The 26,136-nt window shown below is 38.5% G+C and overlaps 1 protein-coding gene across 1 annotated transcript in view; it reads left to right on the forward strand.

Annotated features, from left to right (window-relative positions):
• The first annotated feature begins 315 nt into the window (after positions 1 to 315).
• Tsga13 (testis specific 13) overlaps positions 316 to 26,136 on the forward strand; it is a 53,363-nt gene continuing 27,542 nt past the window's right edge. The window contains exon 1 of the mRNA XM_046455100.1: positions 316 to 413. Coding sequence (XP_046311056.1) covers positions 316 to 413 — 98 coding nt within the window. The remainder of the gene's footprint in view (positions 414 to 26,136) is intronic.

Here is a 26,136-nt window from a genome sequence, read left to right on the forward strand (position 1 = left end):
CTAATTTAGAATGTAGTCGATCATTTTGGAGACATCAGTTCCAGGTGTCCACTTACAAATGCTCCTCCGTATAGAAGACAGAGGGAACAGGTTTGAAATTAGTCATTCTGGCCAGGGCGTAAACAATCTCCCCTGCAGTGGAATCACTAGGGAAAAGATAGAAATTAAGGCCTTCTGTTAGCTGTCAGGTGCTGATTTGGGACTGGGTTAAATAATTTTTTCAGGCATAGAACATCACCTTGAGTCTTGGCATAAAATAGAGCCAGATGCTAAAGTGCCTTGCTGGTTTGTCATCCCCAGAGACGTGCAGCCAGGATGGTCAGATTGTCCACGCTTCTGAAAGCTGAACAGGACAGACTTAGCAACAGAGTCAAAGCACTACAGATTGACATTAAGCTGCAGGTCAGTGGAAAGTGAGCCAAGAGACTCCAACTCAGGCCTCTCAAGGACAGGGCAGGACTATCTGATTCCAGACTTGGCCACTCAGCCCTGGTTTATTTGTTTGTTTGTTTGTTTGTTTATTTAGCAGTCTTGGGTATTGAACCCAAGGACACTCTTCCACTGAAGTCCTCCCCAATCCTTTTTTATCTTTTTGTTTTGAGGCAGGGTCTCACTAAATTACCCAGGGTGGACTCAAACTTGCAATTCCCTTACCTCAGCCTCCCAAGTTACTAGGATTACAGGCCTGCGCCACTGCACCTGGCTTGGCCCTATTTTTAAAGAGAAATTCTGTTTTCTTCCTTACAGACTGAGATTTTTTTATAACTTAGGAGACTCTTTTTCTTTCTTTCTTTCTTTTTTCTTTTTGTGGTGCTGGGGTTGAACCTAGGGCTTTGTGCATGCAAATCAAGAACTCTACCAACCAAGCTGTATCTCCAGCCCAGGAGACTCTTTCTTAACCAATAAGAGAAAAACTCATTTTAACATAGTAATTCCTAACAAAGTGATTTTCATTTATTTTATTTGTTTATTTAATTTGAAGAAAACTATCCATGTCCTGTGAGAGAGGCTGCTAGGTGGCACTCCAGGTGAATGGAAGGACCACCAAGGGACCTGCCCCTACACCTTGAGATCAGGTAAAAAATGTAAAGGGGAGATAATATGGTTGGGCTTAAAAAGAGAGAGAGAGAGAGAGAGAGAGAGAGAGAGAGAAGCAGCCACGATTATTCCCTCACCAAGTCCCTGGTTTCTAGGAGAAACAGCATGTGGAGGTCTCCTAAAGCCTGTGGGCCCGAGTTAGTTGCAAAGGGTGAATGGGATCTGGGGCTACATCTTGCTGAAGTTGCTACCATGAGGCACAGATGTGCACACACATGAGGAAGGGGACGTGTGGATCCCAGCTGGAAGGTAGCCATGGGGAGAATGGCTGGGGTGGGGGGTCTGCTGTACAGCCTGTTGGAACCAGCACCTTGTCCACACCAAATCCATGGACACTGAACCAATAAGAGGACCTTACTCTCTCCACAGGCAATCCCACAAGAAATTCCCTTGCTATCCCTCTTCCCTGCTCCATCCTCCAAGGGGCCCGTGTAGGGGGCTATACTGCCTCTCTCCACTCTAAGCTGCCAGAAACTAGGTTTGTTAAGGGGCTTAGGGGGACGCTTTAAAATTATATAAGATCTAAGTTGTAAAATGAACAGCAAGGAGTTATAAGAACTGAAAATGATTGTTACAATAGATGAAAGTTATTGGAAAATATTGAATTGATAGGAAGGGGAACTTCAAAAGAAAACAGATAATAGTAGTCACTGGGGGAACATTTTTCACTTTATACCAATAGTTGAGAATCTTCTCTGAGACAATGACATTACTACATTACATGTGCAGACATTTATCTCCGCTCCCTGCTAAGAAAGTTGGACTCCATCCACGCCCTGCCCTCGGTTCTTGCCCTTTTAGCACGGGAGCAACTATATATATAAAGATATTGTATTACTGAATGAACACTAAAGCCAAGGATGATGCAAATGGGAGACGATGCAGGGAAGGCAAGGGAAACATGCTCCCGGCCAGAGTGTGTCTTCCATGTGGGAAAAAGCACAATCCCATTTATGGTTGAAGGGATTCAGTGTGACTTATCTGCCACCACTTGTCTGACTGGGAGGGCTGAGCACTGGTTGCTGCTCATGGGTTGTTAACATGAAAAGGAAAACGGATCCATGTTATTAAGACTCTTCATAAAACTCCATCTGCCATTAATACACTGTGTTCATGAGCCCATGAAACAAGTTCTCAATGCTGGGAAAGAGGCCGGCTGACATCTACAGAGCAGGTCATTTTATCTACCTGATACTTCAGCCTGCTCTGCAAAAAGAGTCTTTGACGGACAGTCACGTGAAACAAATATTCTTACATTTGGGGATTGTTCAGAGCAGTGCATTCATGGGTTCACTATCACTCAGGGTCTAAGCAGAAACAATGGTACACATAAATTAAGATATTTCAAGGAGGCAAAGAGACTTATTTATAAAAGGCCACATATAGAGAAACCACAAAGGACAGTATAGTACCCTAGTTTTTTTTTTTACCATGCCAGACTCCAAAATCAGAGGGAAAGAGAAATTTCCAGGACCCAGAAGGAGAAATTCAAGCGGAGGGCCACCTAGAGAAAAGCTATCCCCTTCAGTTGAGATGCCCCAATAGGGAGAAGTCAGAAGAGGAATAATCTCCTTATTCCACTTATTTCCTGTTGGGGTTCCTATTTACCAAACCCAACCAAAAGCCATAGGACAAAGAGAGTGGACCAAACAGGTTAGTGTCCCAAGCAGAGAGCAAATGGGCAGACATGGAAATGAGTGGATTGATCGAGGCACACAGGAGGTAGTCAACACGTAATTCTTCAAACAGCACTTATCAAATCACCTACTATGTGCAAAACACTATTCTGAATGCTGAGGACAGAGCAACCAAAAAACAGACAAAGCCCTTAACTTCATGGAATTGTAAAGCAAATAAGAGACCTGCCTAAAACATGTAGTCTATTGAATATTCACAGGTAATAATGAAATGATACAACAGGAAATATTGCATGAGAAGGAACTAGCACCCTTTTAAATAAAGTAGCAGAGGGGGCTCTGAGAAGACCTGAAGGAGAAAAGGAAGTGAGATTATAGGTTCCCGGGAAAAAGAAACCATGCATAGGAAAGAACAAGGGGAAAAGCCCTGAGAAGTGAGCCTGCCTGGGGAATGTGAGGAACAGAGAGAAGACTAGTGGGTCAAGTGGACTGAGTAAGAGGGTCAGTATTAAGAGATCATCAGAGAGACGAAGGAGTAGGGAGGCAGGGCAGAGGTCAAGCCATGTAAGACTTCATGGGACATCATTAGTGAATTGACAAATTAGTGAGGGCAGGGGATTTGAGCAAAGGGGCAACATGATCTGACTTGTGTCCACAGCTCCATTTTGGTTGCTGTGTTGAGATGGACTGAAGAGGTGAGGGGGAGGAAATGAGCCAGCCGGGAGGATAGTTTAGCAATGTGGCCAAGGCAAAATGATGCCTTAGACTGCTTGGGAGCAGCGCGGGAGGAGGGTAAATGTGCTGAAAGATTGGATATGGGTATGAGACACAGAGAGGAAGTTGACTCCAATATTTATTGGCTATTGGTGGAAAAATAGTAATTGCCATTCCTGAGATGGGAAGGATCACAAGAAGTCTAGGTCAGGTGTATATGCGTCGCTGAGTAGATATGACAAGACTATTTTTGGATGTGTTGTTTGATATCCAAGAGGAGGTGGGAAGATGTTGTGTGGATATATGAATCTGGATTTTAGGAGGGAGGGAAAGTTTACAAATGCATCTCCCTGGAGACCAAGAAGAGATGATGAGTTATGAAAGGTGTGGCCAAGAAGTTAAATAAGATTTGGACTGAAAATTCCCATTGGAAGAAGTAATGCAGATAAAATTTGTAATAGCAATTTTAGCAAAGTGTTAAGGATGTCTGCTGGCTCAAAGTGGGCTAAAAAGGGGACAGGGACATTGGACATACTACAGAACAATCTTTTGAGAAATTATGTTGTAAGGGGAAGGAAAGAAATGGAGCTATAGCTAGAGGAGGAATGAGCTCAAGAGAAAATTCTTAAAAACAGGAGAAATTTTAAAATCCTTTTTCTTAAACCTTTAATCTTCTTCCTTCCAAGTTCCTATGTGACCAAACCATCAGGCTCCACCTACAAGCCAGTGTGAATCCTCTGCTCAAGCGTTCGTTCATAAGTGAACAAATTGTTCATCTGTTCATGAAATCACAACATACTGTCTCATCTTGAGTACAGAGTAAGGCGTGAGATGATGGGCTTTTCTGCTTGCAAGTCCTACCCATCTGGTCTATTTTCCTATTTTCTTTTCCTTTTTTGTTATCCTTGAGAGGGACGGCAATGCCACTACATTCTGTTTCTGTCTACTACCATTGTGAAGCGCCACCTATATAAACAAGGTTCACATGTTTCCTTCTCAGTTAACTGTTCATAGAGAATTTCTCATGAGATCTGAGCTGAGGCAGGTCTCCAGGATGGCAGAAATTTGTGGGCACAGCTAAAGGGATCTTAGGCGGAAATTGGTATTTATAAATTCACATATCAAGAAATAGAAAAGTCATTCATAAATAAACAGAATATCTAAGTGGCTGAGAAATAAAAATTATTTCAACTTCACTAGCCATCAAGAAAGTGCCAATATGAATACAATCAGGTGCAATTACAAACTAAACCAAAATAGCAAACATGAAAAAAAAAATGGAAAACACCAAGTGTCTAAGAAGATGTGGAGCAATTTGAACTCTCACCCATGCTGTTGATAATATAGATGGTACAACCATTATGGGTAATTTTTTGGCTGTATTCACTAAAGCTGAACATACACAAAAGCAGGAAATCTACTGCTCAATATACACTTAATAAAAGTGAGTATTTCCCAGCAGCTCGGGAAGGCTGAGGCAGGAGGATTGCAAGTTTAAAGCCAACATCAGCAAAAGTGAGGCGCTAAGCAAATCAGTGAGATTCTGTCTCTAAATAAAAACAAAATAGGGCCTGAGGATATGACTCAGTGGTCAAGTGCCCCTGAGTTCAATTCCTGAGGTCCCTCTCACCAAAAAAGTGAATATATATGTTCATCAAAACTTCAGTTAGAATGTTCATAGTCACACACTCTATAATTGTTTCAAACTGGAAACTATTTAATGCCAATCAGCAACAGAATGGATAAAAAATTGTGGTATATTTTCACTATATAATATTTTAAAATGAAGTGAATGGATATACAACTATATACAAAATATGAATGAGTTTCACAAACATAAGTAGGAAACAGAATAGACACAAAAGGATATATAAAATATGATTCTGTTTAAATCAAATACAGAAGCAGACAAAACTAATCTATGCTGTTAGAAGTCAGAAATATTGATTACTCTTGGAGGTGGCTAGCAGGATAAAATACATGCACTATGTACAAAATTAAAGAAGTTGACAAAAGAGTAACATTGTAAACCCAAAAAATAAAAAGAAAGAAAATAGCTGGGTGCTATGGCATAGGCCTATAATCCTAGCGGCTCAGGAGGTTGAGGCAGGAGGATCAAAAGTTCAAAGCCAGCCTCAGCAACTTAGTGAGGCCCTAAGCAACTTAGTGTGACCTTGTCTCTAAATAAAATGTTAAAAAGGGCTGGGGATGTGGCTCAGTGGTTAAGCGCTCCTGGGTTCAATTCCCAGTACTAAAAAAAAAAAAGTGGGAGGAAGAAAATAATAAGGATAGAAGCAGAAATCAGTAAGTCAGTGAGTTAAGTCAGTGAGGACAAAACCAAAAACTGTGTTAGATAAAAGCATTAATTAGGTAAATCTGTGGTAAGAGTAATCTATATAAAAAGATCTAAAATATTCAGAACAAAAAAGGAGGATATAGGGCTGAGGTTGTGGCTCAGTGGCAGAGTGCTGCCTAGCATGTGTGAGGCACTGGGTTCAATCCTTAGCACCACATAAAAATAAATAAAATAAAGGCATTCTATCCATCTACAACTATAAAATTTTTTTAAAAGGAGGATATAGAAGACTTATATAGATATAGAAGACTTTTAAAGTATCTATTTATCAGTTCCTAGAAAAATGTACATTTTTAGCATTAGCACAAGGAGAAATGGAGATGTTGAGCACATAAATAAATATTAAATACAAAGTACAAAGGATTCCCTTTCTCTCCACCAAACTCTTAAATCCATGTTTTTCACAGGTCATTTCTATCAAAATTTCAAAGAATAGTTTATTTCTGTCTTGTTTATGTAATTTGTTCCAAAAAATAGAAATCAAGCAATCATTTTTTGAGGTTACTGTAATGGGAAGAAACAAAATCAACACCCCCAAAGCTGAGTAAAACACAGAAATGTATAGGCCCATTTCATCTACAAACTAAATTTAAATAAAATTTAAAATAGATCATTGAGTCTATAGAGCATTAAAAATAATACATCATGGGGCTGAGATTGTGGCTCAGCGATAGAGCGCTCACCTAGCACAGGCAGGACCCGGGTTCGATCCTCAGCACCACATAAAAATAAAGGCATTGTCCATCCACACCTAAAAAATAAATATTAAAAAAATTATAAATAAATAAATAACGATTTTTAAAAAGTTTTAAAAAATACATCATAATCAAAAAAATACATCATGATCAATTAAATTTTATCTTAGACATTGTGATATGACTTTATGTAGGAAAATCTATCAACACAATTCCCCACATGGATAGACTAAAGGGATAATGAAGGGAAAGAGCTTGCAGTAGCAGGGGCCAAGACATTTGTTATACCTCAACACTTAACAATGACTTCAGTAAAACTTTCAGAGCACATTCTAGTGAAAATTCTTCAACATGATAAAGTTGATATGTCAAAAACCAATGGCACCAGGCACAGAGGTGTGTGCCTGTAATCCCCGTGGCTGGGAAGACTGAGGAAACTTAGCAAGGACCTAAGCAACTTAGTGAAACCTTGTCTCAAAATAAAAATAAAAAGGGCTGGGGATGAGGCTCAGTGGTTGAGTGCCCCAGGTTCAATCTCTGGTACCAAAAACCAAAAATCCTAAACCAAACAAAACAATGGCAAACTTTATTTATCTATTTATTTATTTATAGTCATAGATGGACAAAATGCCTTTATTTTATTTTTTAATTTTTTTTGTGTGTGTGTGGTACTAAGGATTGAACCCGGTGCTTCACAAGTACTAGGCAAGTGCTCTGCCACTGAACCTCAGCCCCAGCCCCGGCAAACATTATTAATGCAGAAATTAGTTCAAGAAAAAGAAAAAGATCAGGAGTAGGATCCCCACCTTTGCTATTGTTCATGCTCAAGATCCAGGCCAACTTTGTAGGGGAAGAAAGATGATATAAGTGGTTGAAAAGAGAAAGAGATGTAATTGTCTTTATCTGCAGAGGATATGAAAAAAAAACTAACAGGATCAACAAACCATTAAGAACTAATTTAGGGTTGGGGTTGTAGCTCAGTGGCAGAGTGCTTGCCTAGCACGAATGAGGCGCTGGGTTAAATTCTGAGCACCACATGTAAATAAATAAATAAATAAAGGTCCATCAACAACTAAAAAAAATATATATATATATATATATATATATAATTTTTTAAAGAAAGAACTAATTTAAACCAATAACAACCAACTAGAAAAGGTAGTAAAAAATAAGACACTATTCACAGTGGCCACAAAACCTATAAAATAGCTTGGAATAAATTTAATCCCCAATACAGAAGACTTGTATAAAGAAAACTTTGAACTTCCAATAAAGGATACAAAACTATCTAAATTTTATACTCTTAAAATGGCATAACTTGGTAGTATAATAATTTATTTTTGAGGGAAAAAACTACTAAAGACAATAAAGAAAACCTAAATAGAAAAAAATTCATGCTTTTATATGGTACAGCTTTATGGTATTTTCTAAATATTTTCTCTAAATCTCGAATTTTGATTAAATCCAACTAAAAACTAATTCTAGTTAGACATTTTGGGGAAAACAACAAACTGACTCTTAAGTATGAAGTATGAATAAAAGTCAACTTTAAAAACATTCAATCTTAAAAATAAAAAAGAATATTGGAGTTTGCCCCAGCTACTATTAACAGGTTTGGGCTCAAGAACAAACAGACCAGTGGAATAGAAAAAAAAATTATTTATGTATCTGACTTTAATATATATTTAAGGCATAAAAATTCCATTAAGAAATTGTTTTCTAGAAATGGTGTTGTAAAAACTGGTTCATAGGTGGACCAATGTAACTAGATTATGACCTGATGCCATATCATTATTTTGTTGAAAAATGCTAACTGAATCCTTATATAATATCAAATATAAAGAGGTATTCTAGATAGGCTAAAGTCTTAAGTGTGTAAAGAAAAATTCCAATAAAAGCAAAACAAAACAAAGAAAAAAAGAAAAGAAAACAAACCCTGAACAGAATATCTTTATGTTCTAGGAGCTGAGACAGACTTTTAAGCAAAACTTAGAAAACACACACTATAAGGCAAAACACTGATACATCTGATTGCATCAAACTCAGACTCTCCAACAACTCAATGATGTCCCAATTCACACTCAGTAGGATGGCTATAATTTCTTTAAAAATGGAAAATAGCAAGTGTTTTCAAGGGTGTAGGGAAATTGGAACCCTCATACATTCCTGGTGGGAATGTGAAATGGTTCAGTTACTGAAGAAAATAATTTATTGGTTCCTAAAGATAAATAGAACTATCCCATATGATTCAGAAGTTCTATTCCCAGGTTTATATCCAAAATAATAAAAAGCAGGCGCTCAAACAAGCATATGTGTGTGCAAGTTTATATCAGCACTATTCTTAATAATCAAAAGGTAGAAATAGCCCAAATGTCTCTCTATGGAAGAATGGATAAACAAATTATGGTATTCTGTATTGGAATATTATTCAGCCATAAACAGGATAAAGTACTGGTACATGTTTATATATATAAATAAAATAAAAGAATATATATATAACATTTTTAAATCTCTAAAATGTTCTGATAAATGAAAGAAGTCAGACATGAAAGGATACATATTGTATGAGTTCATTAATATGAAATATCCAGAATAGACAAATCTATAGAGACAAAACACAAATTGGTGGTTGCTAAGCACTCCTAGGGGGTTAGGGAGAATGAAAAGAAACTGCTTAATGCCTAAGGAATTTTACTTTGGATTGGTGGAGATGTTTGGAACTAGATAGAGGTGGTAGTTGCATAATATTGTGAATGAAATAAATGTCAATGAATTATCCACTTTAAAATGGTTAATGAAAAAAAAATTTTGATGGAATCACTAAAGAAAAAAAGCTTTCTATTCAGGGAGAAAATTGATAGATAATAGAAGCAAAGAAGATTACTTGTCATCTTTAAAAGGGATAATGGACTAATATCTAGGATGCACAGGAAAATCTTGTAAATTAAAAAGAAAAAGGAAGCAATCTTAGTAAGATAGTAGGTAAAAGATATGAAGCAATATAGGCAGATATCTGATGCCAAACATTGATGAAGATATAATGAAATGTTTCAATTTATTAATAATCAGAGAAATTCAAATTAAAACTACAGGGAGGTTAATTTGCATCTAGAGGAAAAATTAGAAAGGGAGATGTGTCTTAGAGCATGGTTCCCAGAAGCTCACCTTAAGGCTTGGATTCATTTTCAAATAATTTATTAAGGAAGTCATCCCAGGATAAATAGGAAAGTTGGAGACAGAAAAACAGAATCAATTAAACAAAGATGTATTTCAGATGGAATTCTGGTCTCCACCTGATCCTGTGGGGGAGTTCTGGAGAAGAAACTACACCTCCATTTGGACCAGTCTAAGCCAAAGGAGCTAGACTTTCCTACTTGCACTGCAATGGCTCACTGACTGCAGGGTGTCCCAAGATGCCTAACCTCCCCAGCATTTCCTCAGCTTCAGGGCCAGTACTCTAAAGAAGATCTTGGGTGTGACCAGAAGCAAACCACATAGAAACTAGGAGATGGGCCCACAGAATCAACGTAAGAGATTTCATGAGTTCCTGGCCGTAGCGGCAATGACGTCTATTGCAAGATGTACAAGAATACAGGAAGCTCCCTGGACGACCAGTGGGTACGAGATGGAAGCAGCCATCACGGAGTGCAAACTGGCATTTCTTAGGAAAAAATGATAGTAGACAAACACATATAACCCTGAATCCTCATTTTGTATCCCAAAGGAATTCTAGCATGGGTTCACAAGGAAAATATTTAGTTGCCCACAAGGGCATGGCTTTTGTTCTAAAACCCTAGGGGTCACTAATGTCAGCCTCCTTCAAAGGCTCCACACAGGCTCCATTCACCGTCCTGACCGTTCAGCTTCATTGGATCTACTGAATCATGACAGCCAAGTGTTTGCAGCCTGAATCAGCTGAAGAATCTTTTCTTGTTTTGGGCCCCATTCAAATCTAGCCATTTTTCAAAGAGTCGTCTGTTGTATTTGTCAATGCAATACACCCAGATATGTCATTTGTTGCCACCCCCAAATTGTGCCTTTTTCTTAATTTAAGACAGTCAGTCCACTTTGGGAGAGAGATCCCATATACCCCCAAACTGGACCCTCTACAATAACATTAATATCAAAGTTCTCATATTTCCTGCTTCCTGGCATACATGTCTTTTACCACAAAGATATTTCCTGCTTTCTAAGCCCTCAATGTAGTGGACCAGCATAATTTTCTTTGGTTTCATGATAGGATCAAGGTACTTGTACCTGTCAGGGTCCAGTCAGCATAGTGGAAGCCACAGTGGCTATTTCAAGTGAAAGATATTTAATAAAGGGAATAATCTACACAGGTGTTAGAGCACTGAATAAGCAAAAAATAGAGGTAGAAGGCACCCGAAGATGAATATCTTTAGAAGCAGTTATCACCCCAGGGCTAGAGGAATGAAAAAGAGGAAGCAATGTTCCCAGAACACAGAGAGGCGGACGCTTTACTGCTAGTGCTCAGGCGGCTAAGGGGGTGGAGGCTGGACCATGTTAAGGGCAATGGCCTAATGGATCCAAGTCAATGGGGGGTTTGGCTGCTACGAGCATCTTAATGGACCAAAGTGGGATTATTACTGGGAGTTGTCAGAGAAACTAGTGGCTGGAATCACAGCTGTGTGCTGGAGCTGGAGGGTATGCAAAGCCAAACTGGAAACTGGGAGAGACTGCCTTCCCTCCTCCACTTTCAGTTCTTGAAAGTGTCTCCAGTTTGGCAGAACCTATGGGAAGGTAGCTAGCCAGGGAATCTGGAAAACAACGTCTGGAGCATCTAGTTACAGCATCGTCGTGCAGAGCATAGAAAGATCAGAGTGAGTGCCCGAACACATGCAGAAAATGGTGAAGCTGTACTGTCCCTGCCAGATGAAAGAGGCTTCTGGAATTTATTGTTTATAGCCGACATAACCTAATACCTGCCTCCATCCACCTGGGCATCATCAAGCTGCCATTATTGGCTGTTTTTGTTGGGGAAAGACACATGGACAACACCTATAAAATAGCAATATTATGGCACAGGAGGCGAATTAGATGGAGGTAGGGGACATTTAAAAGGAGGGAAAAGAGAAGGAAAAAACTCTCTTTGGACTGCATTCCTTTTTCAGCCATTCTGCTATTATATATTAGGCCTGTTCAAGCAAAGAGTACATGACTGAATGCTTTAAAATCTAACCCGAAAATGTCTTTCTCATAAGTGAGTTTAATCCGTTTATTTATTGTGATTATTAATTTATTTGATTTATTTTACTTTAATTTACCATCTTTGTGTTTTCAATTTACCATGTTTTGTCTTTGCTTTTATTCTTTTTCCTTTCTTGACATATTCCATTAATTTTTCCTTAGCCCCTTGTATTTTCTCGAAAATTATGAATTAATTTTGGGGCATCTCCCATTTAAGTCAATAATCCTTTCCTGAAAACCAAATGTTATGTATGAAAATGTTAAGAGTATATTTTCGATCATTTAAAGTGGAAAATGTCATCATGGGTTGTATGTCAACAAAAATCCCCCACTCAAGTTTCTAAAACAACCAAAACATCTATATATCATTAACAAATTATCGTGTTGGAAAGAAAAATGCTTTAGAATTACACTCTGATCAGAAACAATGTAATTGTTAACAAACAGTTGATTTGATGCAGTAATTTGGCCTCTCAGCACCAGTAACATCTGAAATTCATATCCCTTTGTCAAAACTTGGGCTTTGTAAAGTGACTACAATATGATTTCCACATTCTACTACAATTGTACTTGGAACATAAATCAAATTATTACTTGTACATCTTTAAAATGCATGCTTTTAAAGTTGTATTGAATTTTGAGAACATCAATACAAATTTTACTTAGACAATAGACGGAAAAAAGTTATATGGAGAGATATATTTCTATAAAATGAGTATTTAGAAGCCAGGACACATTCACAATATTAACAAGCAAGATATTCTGTGAGAAGTATTCATACTTTCCTTTGGTAATTACCTTTAAAATTTCAACACGCAATATTCCCGAAGTTCCTTTCAGCTGAGTAGGAAGAACTGAGTTCATTTTCCCATAATGTCCTAGACCCATTTTGTTGTGCTGCTGTCTGCCCCTTTCTGCAGACCTCCTTTCAGTAGAGTCCTGACCTCACACATTCCCTGGACTATTACCTGAACGTGCTCCTCATGGCATGTGCTGGTCATGCTGCTCCACCTACAAAAGTCAAAAAGTGAAATCAGAAAAGAAAGCCTAAAGTACTCTCTGATCAGTTTGGGAGTCTTCTTTTCTTAAACCTATCTAAATTTTCTCTAACCATCTTGGGTATTGTCCCCATCATCCAAGTCCCCCAACTGCTCTCATCAATGACTTTCTACTTGTCACCATCAGAGGGCGACTTTCAATAGTTTCCTGGATCGAGGCTCCCTCTTGGGGTATAATTCCAAATTGTTCCAATTTCTTTCCTCTTCCATTAAAACTCTCTGGGTCATGCTATCATCAAAAGCATCCCCCCAACCCTTCTCTCACCTACTCTTTAAATATAAAAGCAGGTAGGTCCAGATATAAAATCAGAGACACCCTTTTTCTCTTATGTGACTAGTTTGGACATTTTAGATCTCATGTCTTCCCCAAGTATCATCTCTCTTCACTTATCTGCTGATCTTTCCTGAGTTTGCTTTCTGTCATTATTCTAAAGCTAACACTCTCAAGTCTGACTTCTCTGTTCATCTGAGCCACCCCAAGAGGTTGGCCCTGCCTGCTGGCCAAAGCCCTCCCACTGTTCCTGGGCCAACCTGACTCCGCACTGAGGGCATAACAGAGGCAGGCTCCCTTGAGCCTTTGGAATGACACTGTTTTATTCTTGCTGTAGGAAGAGGAATCTTTATCTTTCTCTGGCCGTTGCTATATTGCCATGGCACTCATCATGTGATTAGACTGTAACTAAGGGACATACCAAGGTCAACTGAGAGCATAGAACAGAGGGTGGGTAGGTTGAAATGCCTCAGAGAGGTCGTAGATAAGCCACATAACCCCCTGGATAGTGGTTCGACTGCTTTTTCCTAGGATCTAGTATTTCTTCTTTCAGGATGGGATAAAAAGGAATTAAATTTGGGATGGCTATCAGGTAGTTCCAACAATAAATCAAAATAAAAAAATCTCAAATGGAACTTTTCAGTTTTTAGTCACTCTTTCAATCAACAAATATTCTCCGTGTGCCAAGTGCTACTGCCCCAGGCACCTGGGGATATAGTAGTGAACCAAAGTCTTTGATAAATGAACAAATGCATTAGGGATAAATCTAAGGACTTTGAAGAATAATAAAGCAGAATAAAGAGAATATGATTGGGACAGAGTATTTATTTTAAAAGTCCTCCCCCATTTTTTTATTAGAAATTGAACTCAGGGGGCTGGGATTGTAGCTCACTGGTAGAGTGCTTGCCTTGTATGTGGAAGGCACATAAAAATAAAATAAAGATGTTATGTTCATCTACTATATAATATATATAATATATATAATATATATATATTTCCATCCTTTTATATAGCTCAATAGTGGAGTGTCCCTGGGTTCAATTTCTTTATATATATATATAGAAATTTATTTTGAGACAGGGTCTTGTTAAGTTGTTGAGGCTCACCTTGAACTTGCAATCCTCCTGCCTTAGGCTGCCCAGTAGCTGGGATAACAGGTGTGCCCCACCATTCCCAGCTAGGAAGACCTTTCTTGTAAGGTGACATTTGAATAGAAAAATGAATGAAGGGAGTAAGCTCTAGGAAGTTCTTGAGAATAGAATTAAGAAAGCCCTGGAAGGGAATGACTTTAGCATGTCTAACGAATAGCACAAAGCCTAAAATGGCAAGCGTGGCTGACAGGATACAAGACTAGCAGAAGATGAAGTTGGGAAGGGGCATGGAGAAGCCCCAGGATCTTAGGATAATAGGAATGTATTAGCAGATTTTGAGCAAGAAAATCCTGTGATTTTTTTGTATTAAAAAATAATCTATATATAGAAATACATTTCTCTTCCCTTCTGTGTATTTGTTCCACTGTGAGGCAAGCACAGCTTGCACACTCAAGGAAATGACATATTTAGGCTATAGTTCATAGATTTTTCTTCAGGGCTTAAGAAAGATCATTTGGAACTCTTTCTTATAGAAGTCTATAATTTCTTAAGGGAAACAGAGCAGATGAGAACCTCTAACAGGCAGTTAACTGCTGCCTGATAGAGTCCTTACTCCCTAACATCACTTCCATTTTTCTCTCTTCTAGTAAAGAGATTTATACCAAGGAAAGAAATGACTGTGTTTAAACAGCCCATAGCAACAGGGAACTTTGGATTGGGCAAGGGTAGTTGAAAAGTACCCTTACTTCAGATTTGTAATACATTTGAAGATAGAATTAATAGGACTTGACAATGCACAGATTGGGTGTGTAGAATTAACAACAGAAGGGAGTGACCAGTCAGAATGACAATTATCAAGAACACAAAAATAATAATAAATGCTGGCAAGGATGTGAAGAAAAAGGTACACTCTTACATTGTTGGTGGGACTGCAAATTAGTACAATCACTCTGGAAAACAGTGTGGAGAGTCCTCAAAACACTAGGAATGGAACCACCATATGACCTAGCTATCCCACTCCTCAGTGTTTACCCCGAAGATCTAAAATCAGCATGCAGAGTGACACAGCCACTGCATTTAAAGCAGCACAATTCACAAAAGCCAAATGATGGAATCAACCCAGATGCCTGTCAATAGATGAATGGATTAAGAAAACGTGGTCTATAGGTGCAATGGAATTCACTCAGTCATAAGAAGAATGAAATAATGACATTTGGGGGTAAATGGATGGAAATGGAGAAAAACGTGCTAAGTGAAATAAATCAGAAAATCAAAGGTGGAATGTTTCCTCTCATGTGGAAGCTAGAGCAAAATAAGGGAAAGAAGGCAGTCGAGGAGGGGATCAGATATCATAAAGATACAGGGAAGGGCAGTGGAGTGGATGTAGGAGAGGGAGGAAGGGAGGGAAAGGGGAAGGTACATGGAGTGAATTTAACAAAATCATGTTGTATTCATATATAAAGATACCAAAGGGAATTTCACTTTTATGTCTATGTGAAAGAAAGGAAGTTTAATAGAGTAAAGGAAAGAGAATAGGGGGCGGGAGAAAGGGTGGAAAAGAGGGGGTGGGAATGGGGCTTAAAATTAAATCCCTTGCATGTATGATTTTGTTAAAATGAACCCAATCAGTATGTATATTTATAATGTTCTAATAAAAAATGAATAGGAGGGAGTGAGATAAATCAGGAATAAACTTCAAAGTTTTTTTTTTTGCCTAAATAACAAAATGAATGGCAACAACACTTTCTTTTTTGCAGGGGGGATTGGTTTATTTCACTTAGCATGACAGTCTCCATATCCATCCTTTCATGGGAAAATGTCATAAAGCCATTCTTCTTCTTTATGGCTGCATAATACTCTGTTATGTATATATGGACACTTTCTTTATCCATTCACCTTTTGAAGGGAACCTAAGTTGGTACCATAGCTTAGCTATTGTGGATTGTGCTTCTATAAACATGGATATGGCTGTGTCATAGTAGTATGAAATTTTAAGTCCTTTGGATATATATCAAGCAGTGGAATAACTGGGTTAAAAGGTTTCATTCCTAGGGTTTTTTTTTTTTTTTTAGGAACTTCCAATGCTTTCCAGAGTGGCTGAATTTGCAGTCCCACCAATAATGTATGAGTATACCTTTTCCCAGCATCCTCACCAACATTTTTTGTTCTTATATTCTTGATCATCGCCACTCTGACTGAAGTGAGATGGAGTCTCAGTGTAGTTTCAATTTTCATTTCTCTAATTGTTGGAGATGTTGAACATTTTTATTATATATTTGTTGACCATTCATATTTCTTTTTTTAAAATTTTTATTGTTGGTTGTTCAAAACATTACATAGTTCTTGATATATCATGTTTCACACTTTGATTCAAGTGGGTTATGAACTCCCATTTTTACCCCGTATACAGATTGCAGAATCACGTCAGTTACACATCCACTGATTTACATATTGCCATACTAGTGTCTGTTGTATTCTGCTGCCTTTCCTATCCTCTACTATCCCCCCTCCCCTCCCCTCCCCTCCCCTCTTCTCTCTCTACCCCCTCTACTGTCATTCATTTCTCCCCCTTGTATTATTTTCCCCTTTCCCCTCACTTCCTCTTGTATGAAATTTTGTATAACCCTGAGGGTCTCCTTCCATTTCCATGCAATTTCCCTTCTCTCTCCCTTTCCCTCCCACCTCTCATCCCTGTTTAATGTTAATCTTCTTCTCATGCTCTTTGTCCCTACTCTGTTCTTAGTTACTCTCCTTATATCAAAGAAGAAATTTGGCAATTGTTTTTTAGGGATTGGCTAGCTTCACTTAGCACAATCTGCTCTAATGCCATCCATTTCCCTGCAAATTCTATGATTTTGTCATTTTTTAATGCAGAGTAATACTCCATTGTGTATAAATGCCACTTTTTTTTTATCCATTCGTCTATTGAAAAGGGCATCTGGGTTGGTTCCACAGTCTTGCTATTGTGAATTGTGCTACTATGAACATCGATGTAGCAGTGTCCCTGTAGCATGCTCTTTTTAGGTCTTTAGGGAATAGACCGAGAAGGGGAATAGCTGGGTCAAATGGTGGTTCCATTCCCAGCTTTCCAAGAAATCTCCATACTGCTTTCCAAATTGGCTGCACCAATTTGCAGTCCCACCAGCAATGTACAAGTGTACACTTTTTCCCACATCCTCGCCAGCACTTGTTGTTGTTTGACTTCATAATGGCTGCCAATCTTACTGGAGTGAGATGGTATCTTAGGGTGGTTTTGATTTGCATTTCTCTGACTGCTAGAGATGGTGAGCATTTTTTCATGTACTTGTTGATTGATTGTATGTCCTCCTCTGAGAAGTGTCTGTTCAGGTCCTTGGCCCATTTGTTGATCGGGTTATTTGTTATCTTATTGTCTAATTTTTTGAGTTCTTTGTATACTCTGGATATTAGGGCTCTATCTGAAGTGTGAGGAGTAAAGATTTGTTCCCAGGATGTAGGCTCCCTATTTACCTCTCTTATTGTTTCTTTTGCTGAGAAAAAACTTTTTAGTTTGAGTAAGTCCCATTTGTTGATTCTAGTTATTAACTTTTGTGCTATAGGTGTCCTATTGAGGAATTTGGAGCCCAACCCCGCAGTATGTAGATCGTAGCCAACTTTTTCTTCTATCAGACACCGTGTCTCTGATTTGATATCAAGCTCCTTGATCCATTTTGAATTAACTTTTGTGCATGGCGAGAGAGAGGGATTCAGTTTCATTTTGTTGCATATGGATTTCCAGTTTTCCCAGCACCATTTGTTGAAGATGCTATCCTTCCTCCATTGCATGCTTTTAGCCCCTTTATCAAATATAAGATAGTTGTAGTTTTGTGGATTGGTTTCTGTGTCCTCTATTCTGTACCATTGGTCCACCCGCCTGTTTTGGTCCCGGTACCATGCTGTTTTTGTTACTATTGCTCTGTAGTATAGTTTGAAGTCTGGTATCGCTATACCGCCTGATTCACCTTTCCTGCTTAGCATTGTTTTTGCTATTCTGGGTCTTTTATTTTTCCATATGAATTTCATGATTGCTTTCTCTATTTCTACAAGAAATGCCATTGGGATTTTGATTGGCATTGCATTAAACCTATAGAGAACTTTTGGTAATATCGCCATTTTGATGATGTTAGTTCTGCCTATCCATGAACAGGGTATATTTTTCCATCTTCTAAGATCTTCTTCTATTTCTCTCCTTAGGGTTCTGTAGTTTTCATTGTATAAGTCTTTCACCTCTTTTGTTAGGTTGATTCCCAAGTATTTTATTTTTTTTTGAGGATATTGTGAATGGAGTGGTTGTCCTCATTTCCATTTCAGAGGATTTGTCACTGATATACAGGAATGCCTTTGATTTATGTGTGTTGATTTTATAGCCTGCCACTTTGCTGAATTCATTTATTAGCTCTAATAGTTTCTTTGAAGACCCTTTTGGGTCTGCTAGGTATAGAATCATGTCACTGCAAATAGTGATAATTTAAGTTCTTCTTTTTCTATTTTTATGCCTTTAATTTCTTTCGTCTGTCTAATTGCTCTGGCCAGTGTTTCGAGAACTATGTTGAACAGAAGTGGTGAGAGAGGGCATCCCTGTCTTGTTCCAGATTTTAGAGGGAATGCCTTCAGTTTTTCTCCATTCAGAATGATGCTAGCCTGAGGCTTAGCATAGATTGCTTTTACAATATTGAGGTATGTTCCTGTTATCCCTAGTTTTTCTAGAGTTTTGAACATAAAGGGATGCTGTACTTTGTCGAATGCTTTTTCCGCATCTATCGAGATGATCATATGGTTCTTGTTTTTAAGTCTATTGATGTGGTGAATAACATTTATTGATTTCCGTATATTGAACCAGCCTTGCATCCCAGGGATGAATCCTACTTGATCATGGTGCACAATTTTTTTGATATGTTTCTGTATCCGATTCGCCAGAATTTTATTGAGGATTTTTGCGTCTAGGTTCATTAGAGATATTGGTCTGTAGTTTTCTTTCTTTGAAGTGTCTTTGTCTGGTTTAGGAATCAGGGTGATGTTGGCCTCGTAGAATGAATTTGGAAGTTCTCCCTCTTTTTCTATTTCCTGAAGTAGCTTGAAAAGTATTGGTATTAGTTCCTCTTTAAAGGTTTTGTAAAACTCTGCTGTATACCCATCCGGTCCTGGGCTTTTCTTAGTTGGTAGTCTTTTGATGGTTTCTTCTATTTCCTCAATTGATATTGGTCTGTTTAGGTTGTCTATATCCTCCTGACTCAATCTGGGCAGATCATATGACTTAAGATATTTATCAATGCCTTCACTATCTTCTATTTTATTGGAGTATAAGGATTCAAAATAATTTCTGATTATCTTCTGTATTTCTGAAGTGTCTGTTGTGATATTGCCTTTTTCATCCCGTATGCTAGTAATTTGAGTTCTCTCTCTTCTTCTCTTCGTTAGCATGGCTAAGGGTCTGTCGATTTTATTTATTTTTTCAAAGAACCAACTTTTAGTTTTGTCAATTTTTTCAATTGTTTCTTTTGTTTCAATTTCATTAATTTCAGCTCTGATTTTAATTATTTCTTGCCTTCTACTTCTTTTGCTGTTGTTTTGCTCTTCTTTTTCTAGGATTTTGAGATGAAGTATGAGATCATTTATTTGTTGGTTTTTTCTTTTTTTAAGGAATGAACTCCAAGCAATGAATTTTCCTCTTAGAACTGCTTTCAATGTGTCCCATAGATTCCGATATGTTGTGTCTGTGTTTTCATTTATCTCTAAGAATTTTTTTTTTTTTATTACATATTTTCACCTTCAAGTTCAATTTTTTCTTTTTTTTCCAAGTTCAATTTTTTTTTTTTTTTAATTTTTTATTGTGGGTTGTTCAAAACATTACAAATTTCTTGACATATCATATTCCACACTTTGATTCTAGTGGGTTATGAACTCCCACCTTCACCCCATACACAGATTGCAGATTCACATCAGTTACACATCCATTGATTTACAAATTGCCATACTAGTGTCTGTTGTGCTCCGCTGCCTTTCCCATCATCCACCCTCCCCCCTCCCCACCTCTCCCCTCCCCTCCCCTCCTCTCTCTCTACCCCCTCCACTGTATAACCCTGAGGGTCTCCTTCCATTACCGTGCAATTTACCTTCTCTCTCCCTTTCCCTCCCACCTCTCATCCCTGTTAAATGTTAATCTTCTTCTCCTGTTCTTCGTCCCTACTCTGTTCTTAGTTACTTTCCTTATATCAAAGAAGACATTTGGCATTTGTTTTTTAGGGATTGGCTAGCTTCACTTAGCATAATCTGCTCTAATGCCATCCATTTCCCTGTAAATTCTATGATTTTGTCATTTTTTAATGCAGAGTAATACTCCATTGTGTATAAATGCCACATTTTTTTTATCCATTCGTCTATTGAAGGGCATCTAGGTTGGTTCCACAGTCTTGCTATTGTGAACTGTGCTGCTATGAACATCGATGTAGCAGTGTCCCTGTAGCATGCTCTTTTTAGGTCTTTAGGGAATAGACCAAGAAGGGGAATAGCTGGGTCAAATGGTGGCTCCATTCCCAGCTTTCCAAGAAATCTCCATACTGCTTTCCAAATTGGCTGCACCAATCTGCAGTCCCACCAGCAATGTACAAGTGTACCCTTTTCCCCACATCCTCGCCAGCACTTGTTGTTGTTTGACTTCCTAATGGCTGCCAATCTTACTGGAGTGAGATGGTATCTTAGGGTGGTTTTGATTTGCATTTCTCTGACAGCTAGAGATGTTGAGCATTTTTTCATGTACTTGTTGATTGACTGTATGTCCTCCTCTGTGAAGTGTCTGTTCAGGTCCTTGGCCCATTTGTTGATTGGGTTGTTTGTTCTCTTATTGTCTAATTTTTTGAGTTCTTTGTATACTCTGGATATTAGGGCTCTATCTGAAGTGTGAGGAGTAAAGATTTGTTCCCAGGATGTAGGCTCCCTATTTACCTCTCTTATTGTTTCTTTTGCTGAGAAAAAACTTCTTAGTTTGAGTAAGTCCCATTTGTTGATTCTAGTTATTAACTTTTGTGCTATGGGTGTCCTATTGAGGAATTTGCAGCCCGACCCCACCGACTGTAGATCGTAGCCAACTTTTTCTTCTATCAGACGGCGCGTCTCTGATTTGATATCAAGTTCCTTGATCCATTTTGAATTCACTTTTGTGCATGGCGAGAGAAAGGGATTCAGTTTCATTTTGTTGCATATGGATTTCCAGTTTTCCCAGCACCATTTGTTGAAGATGCTATCCTTCCTCCATTGCATGCTTTTAGCCCCTTTATCAAATATAAGATAGTTGTAGTTTTGTGGATTGGTTTCTGTGTCCTCTATTCTGTACCATTGGTCCACACGCCTGTTTTGGTACCAGTACCATGCTGTTTTTGTTACTATTGCTCTGTAGTATAGTTTGAAGTCTGGTATCGCTATACCGCCTGATTCACACTTCTTGCTTAGCATTGTTTTTGCTATTCTGGGTCTTTTATTTTTCCATATGAATTTCATGATTGCTTTCTCTATTTCTACAAGAAATGCCATTGGGATTTTGATTGGCATTGCATTAAACCTATAGAGAACTTTTGGTAATATCGCCATTTTGATGATGTTAGTTCTGCCTATCCATGAACAGGGTATATTTTTCCATCTTCTAAGATCTTCTTCTATTTCTCTCTTTAGGGTTCTGTAGTTTTCATTGTATAAGTCTTTCACCTCTTTTGTTAGGTTGATTCCCAAGTATTTTATTTTTTTGAAGATATTTTGAATGGAGTGGTTGTCCTCATTTCCATTTCAGAGGATTTGTCGCTGATATACAGGAATGCCTTTGATTTATGCGTGTTGATTTTAAATCCTGCCACTTTGCTGAATTCATTTATTAGCTCTAATAGTTTCTTTGTAGAGCCTTTTGGGTCTGCTAGATATAGAATCATATCATCTGCAAATAGTGATAATTTAATTTCTTCTTTTCCTATTTTTATGCCTTTAATTTCTTTCGTCTGTCTAATTGCTCTGGCCAGTGTTTCGAGAACTATGTTGAAGAGAAGTGGAGAGAGAGGGCATCCCTGTCTTGTTCCAGATTTTAGAGGGAATGCCTTCAGTTTTTCTCCATTCAGAATAATGCTAGCCTGAGGCTTAGCATAGATTGCTTTTACAATATTGAGGTATGTTCCTGTTATCCCTAGTTTTTCTAGAGTTTTGAACATAAAGGGATGCTGTACTTTGTCAAATGCTTTTTCCGCATCTATCGAGATGATCATATGGTTCTTATTTTTAAGTCTATTGATGTGGTGAATAACATTTATTGATTTCCGTATATTGAACCAGCCTTGCATCCCAGGGATGAATCCTACTTGATCATGGTGTACAATTTTTTTTATATGTTTTTGTATCCGATTCGCCAGAATTTTATTGAGGATTTTTGCATCTAGGTTCATTAGAGATATTGGTCTGTAGTTTTCTTTCTTTGAAGTGTCTTTGTCTGGTTTAGGTATCAGGGTGATGTTGGCCTCATAGAATGAATTTGGAAGTTCTCCCTCCTTTTCTATTTCCTGAAGTAGCTTGAAAAGTATTGGTATTAGTTCTTCTTTAAAGGTTTTGTAAAATTCTGCTGTATACCCATCGGGACCTGGGCTTTTCTTAGTTGGTAGTCTTTTTATGGTTTCTTCTATCTCCTCAATTGATATTGGTCTGTTTAGGTTTTCTATATCCTCCTGACTCAATCTGGGCAGATCATATGACTTAAGAAATTTATCTATGCCTTCACTATCTTCTAATTTATTGGAGTATAAGGATTCAAAATAGTTTTTGATTATCTTCTGTATTTCTGAAGTGTCTGTTGTGATATTGCCTTTTTCATCCCGTATGCTAGTAATTTGAGTTCTCTCTCTTCTTCTCTTCACTAGCATGGCTAAGGGTCTGTCGATTTTGTTTATTTTTTCAAAGAACCAACTTTTAGTTTTGTCAATTTTTTCAATTGTTTCTTTTGTTTCGATTTCATTAATTTCAGCTCTGATTTTAATTATTTCTTGCCTTCTACTTCTTTTGCTGTTGTTTTGCTCTTCTTTTTCAAGGATTTTGAGATGAAGTATGAGATCATTTATTTGTTGGTTTTTTCTTTTTTTAAGGAATGAACTCCAAGCAATGAATTTTCCTCTTAGAACTGCTTTCAATGTGTCCCATAGATTCCGATATGTTGTGTCTGTGTTTTCATTTATCTCTAAGAATTTTTTAATTTCCTCCTTGATGTCTTCTATAACCCATTGATCATTCAGTAACCTATTGTTCATTCTCCAATTGATGTATGCTTTTTCCTTCCTTCTTTTATCGTTGATTTTCAGTTTCATTCCATTATGATCAGATAAGATGCATGGTAATATCTCTACTCCTTTATATTGTCTAAGAGTTGCCCTGTGACATAATATATGATCTATTTTTGAGAAGGATCCATGTGCTGCTGAGAAAAAAGTGTAACTGCTTGATGTTGGGTGGTATACTCTATATATGTCAATTAGGTCTAGGTTATTAATAGTGTTATTGAGTTCTATAGTTTCCTTATTCAACTTTTGTTTGGAAGATCTGTCCAGTGGTGAGAGAGGTGTGATTATTGTATGGTGGTCATTAGCCATGCTAATGAATAGACCACCATGATTATTGTATGGTGGTCTATTAGACTCTTGAACTTGAGAAGAGTTTGTTTGATGAACATAGCTGCACCATTGTTTGGGGCATATATATTTATGATTGTTATGTCTTGTTGGTGTATGGTTCCCTTGAGCAGTATGTAGTGTCCTTCTTTATCCCTTTTGATTAACTTTGGCTTGAAATCTATTTTATTTGATATGAGTATGGACACTCCTGCTTGTTTCCAAAGTCCATATGAGTGATATGATTTTTCCCAACCTTTCACCTGCAGCCTATGTATGTCTTTTCCTATCAAATGCGTCTCCTGTAGGCAGCATATTGTTGGGTCTTGTTTTGTGATCCATTCTACTAGCCTGTGTCTCTTAATTGGTGAGTTTAAGCCATTGCTTGTGGTCCTTTCTTTCCTTGTCTTTTCATACTGTTCACGTTTCTTTCTGCTTGGTAAAACTGTTGTGTTTTTGAAATTTTCCCCCTGTATATTTATATTGCTCTTGTATATTTGAAAATTCTCCCTTGCAGGGTCGGGCAGCGGCTGTGCTCCTCCTCCCTTGGGGTGATCTGTCTACCACGCTGACGGGCAGCTGGGCCTGTTCCGCCGGTCGGTCGCAGGTCTGCCTACCTTGCGGGCGCGGGTGGCGGCTCTGCTCTGCCCCTACTCCAATTGGGGTGTCGTGACTATCACGCCGGCAGGTTGCTGTGCCTGTTCCGGGCGCTGGCAGCGGCTCTGCTCTGCCCCTCTGGCTTGATGACAAAGTGAGAGAGACTCGGGTGTTTGTGACTCACTTTCTTTACCAGGAGACCAACTGTTTCTGTCGCCGCTGGTATCGATGAAGTTCTCTCCTCCGCCGCTTTCTGATGACATCAGATCTCTGCCATGTTGGTATCCCATGCAAATGGCAGCATTTCGTTCCCTTTGCCGGGTGACCAAAGCAACGGGTGAGTCCTGACCGGCCCTCACAAGCCCCGTCTCAGTCCTGTTGCCACTGCCTATGAAGGCTCGGTTGGTATTTACCTCCACAGTATTCAGCAGGACCCGGACCGAGAAGCAGTTTCCACGGGTTCTTTAGTCCTGGGCCAGAGCAGTTCTGGGAGCCGGAATTCGGCCGCTCCGGGCTCGTTGTATGTTCTGATAGGAGCAGGCTCCAAGAAGCAGTTTCCGCGGGTTCTTTAGCACTGAGCCTGAGTAATTTGTCTGTGAGACGCAGGCGAATGGCAGCCTGAAATTACCTGTTCTATGGCTGAATCGACACTTTCTAAGAGAAGTAAGACTGAGGGAAGAATGGGTTTGAAGGGGAGGTAAAATCAAGAATTATTTTGAACTGTCAAGTCTGAGCTACCTATTAGACACATCCAAGAGCAGACATAGACTACTCTTGCAAATAGCCCCGAGAAGACAGGGACTTGTGTCTCTTTTATTTACTGAAGTAGATGCTGGTACATGATAGGTATTTAATATTTGTTGAATGAATGAATGAATGAATATGAGTCTGGGGCTTTATGGTTTGAAGTTCTGGCCCGTGGCCCGTGCTAAACAGAATGATAAAAAGAAAACTGGCAACAAAGACCATTTATCAATATTCTAGATGCCTAGAGAAATTGTAGATGAGCCAGCTGGTTTTGCCTGAGAGATGCTGACAAGGACTAGAAAACAGGAAGGACTTTTTTTTTTTCCTTCTACACTCCAATCTTCCACTCGTCCCCCTTCTGGCAGAACCAAATAGGTAGTCCATGGGGCAAGGGAATGTGGGAAATGTAGTCTGCATCTCAGAGTGGAGTTTACAAGGTGGAGTTTGGAGCTGGAAAACAATAGGTCAATAACTGGCATGGGCGGCTACACACAAGAAGCACAGCATCTAAGGGGCATCCTCCTGTCATCTGACTGAACCCGAATGCTTGGCTTAGCCTGCCATGTAAAAGAAAGGAGAAAAAGAGAAGAGCTGGCCAGAGCCTCGACAGAGGAGTAAGCCAAACCCTCTTACATGAACTCTTAGATGTCTAGAGACCGCCCTAAAGAAGAAAAGGAAGCCCAAATAGCAATACGATTTTCCTCTTGAGAGAAAGCAAAGTGGGAAAGGGAAACAGAAGAGATCCCCATTCCCATCACCTAACTCCACTGACATTGATGTGTTTCAAAGTTTTTGGCACTTCTGAAATTTAATGAATGGTTTGGTATGAACTTTTAATACATGAGGGAATATATATATATATAATATATAGTTTGGCACAATTATGTATTATTCTTTATCACTGTTGCTGGTTATAACTGCATGCAGAATATGGAGTTATTTGGACCAACTGGAAGAACCAAAAACATTTCCAAAGTATGAGGGTTGGGAGGAAGCTTCTTGGTTTCAATATGTAAA

This window comes from Marmota monax, unplaced genomic scaffold, assembly GCF_021218885.2.
Source record: "Marmota monax isolate L192 unplaced genomic scaffold, Marmota_monax_Labrador192_F-V1.1 WCK01_AAM20220418_F8-fsc00131, whole genome shotgun sequence".
Classification (NCBI taxonomy): domain Eukaryota; kingdom Metazoa; phylum Chordata; class Mammalia; order Rodentia; family Sciuridae; genus Marmota; species Marmota monax.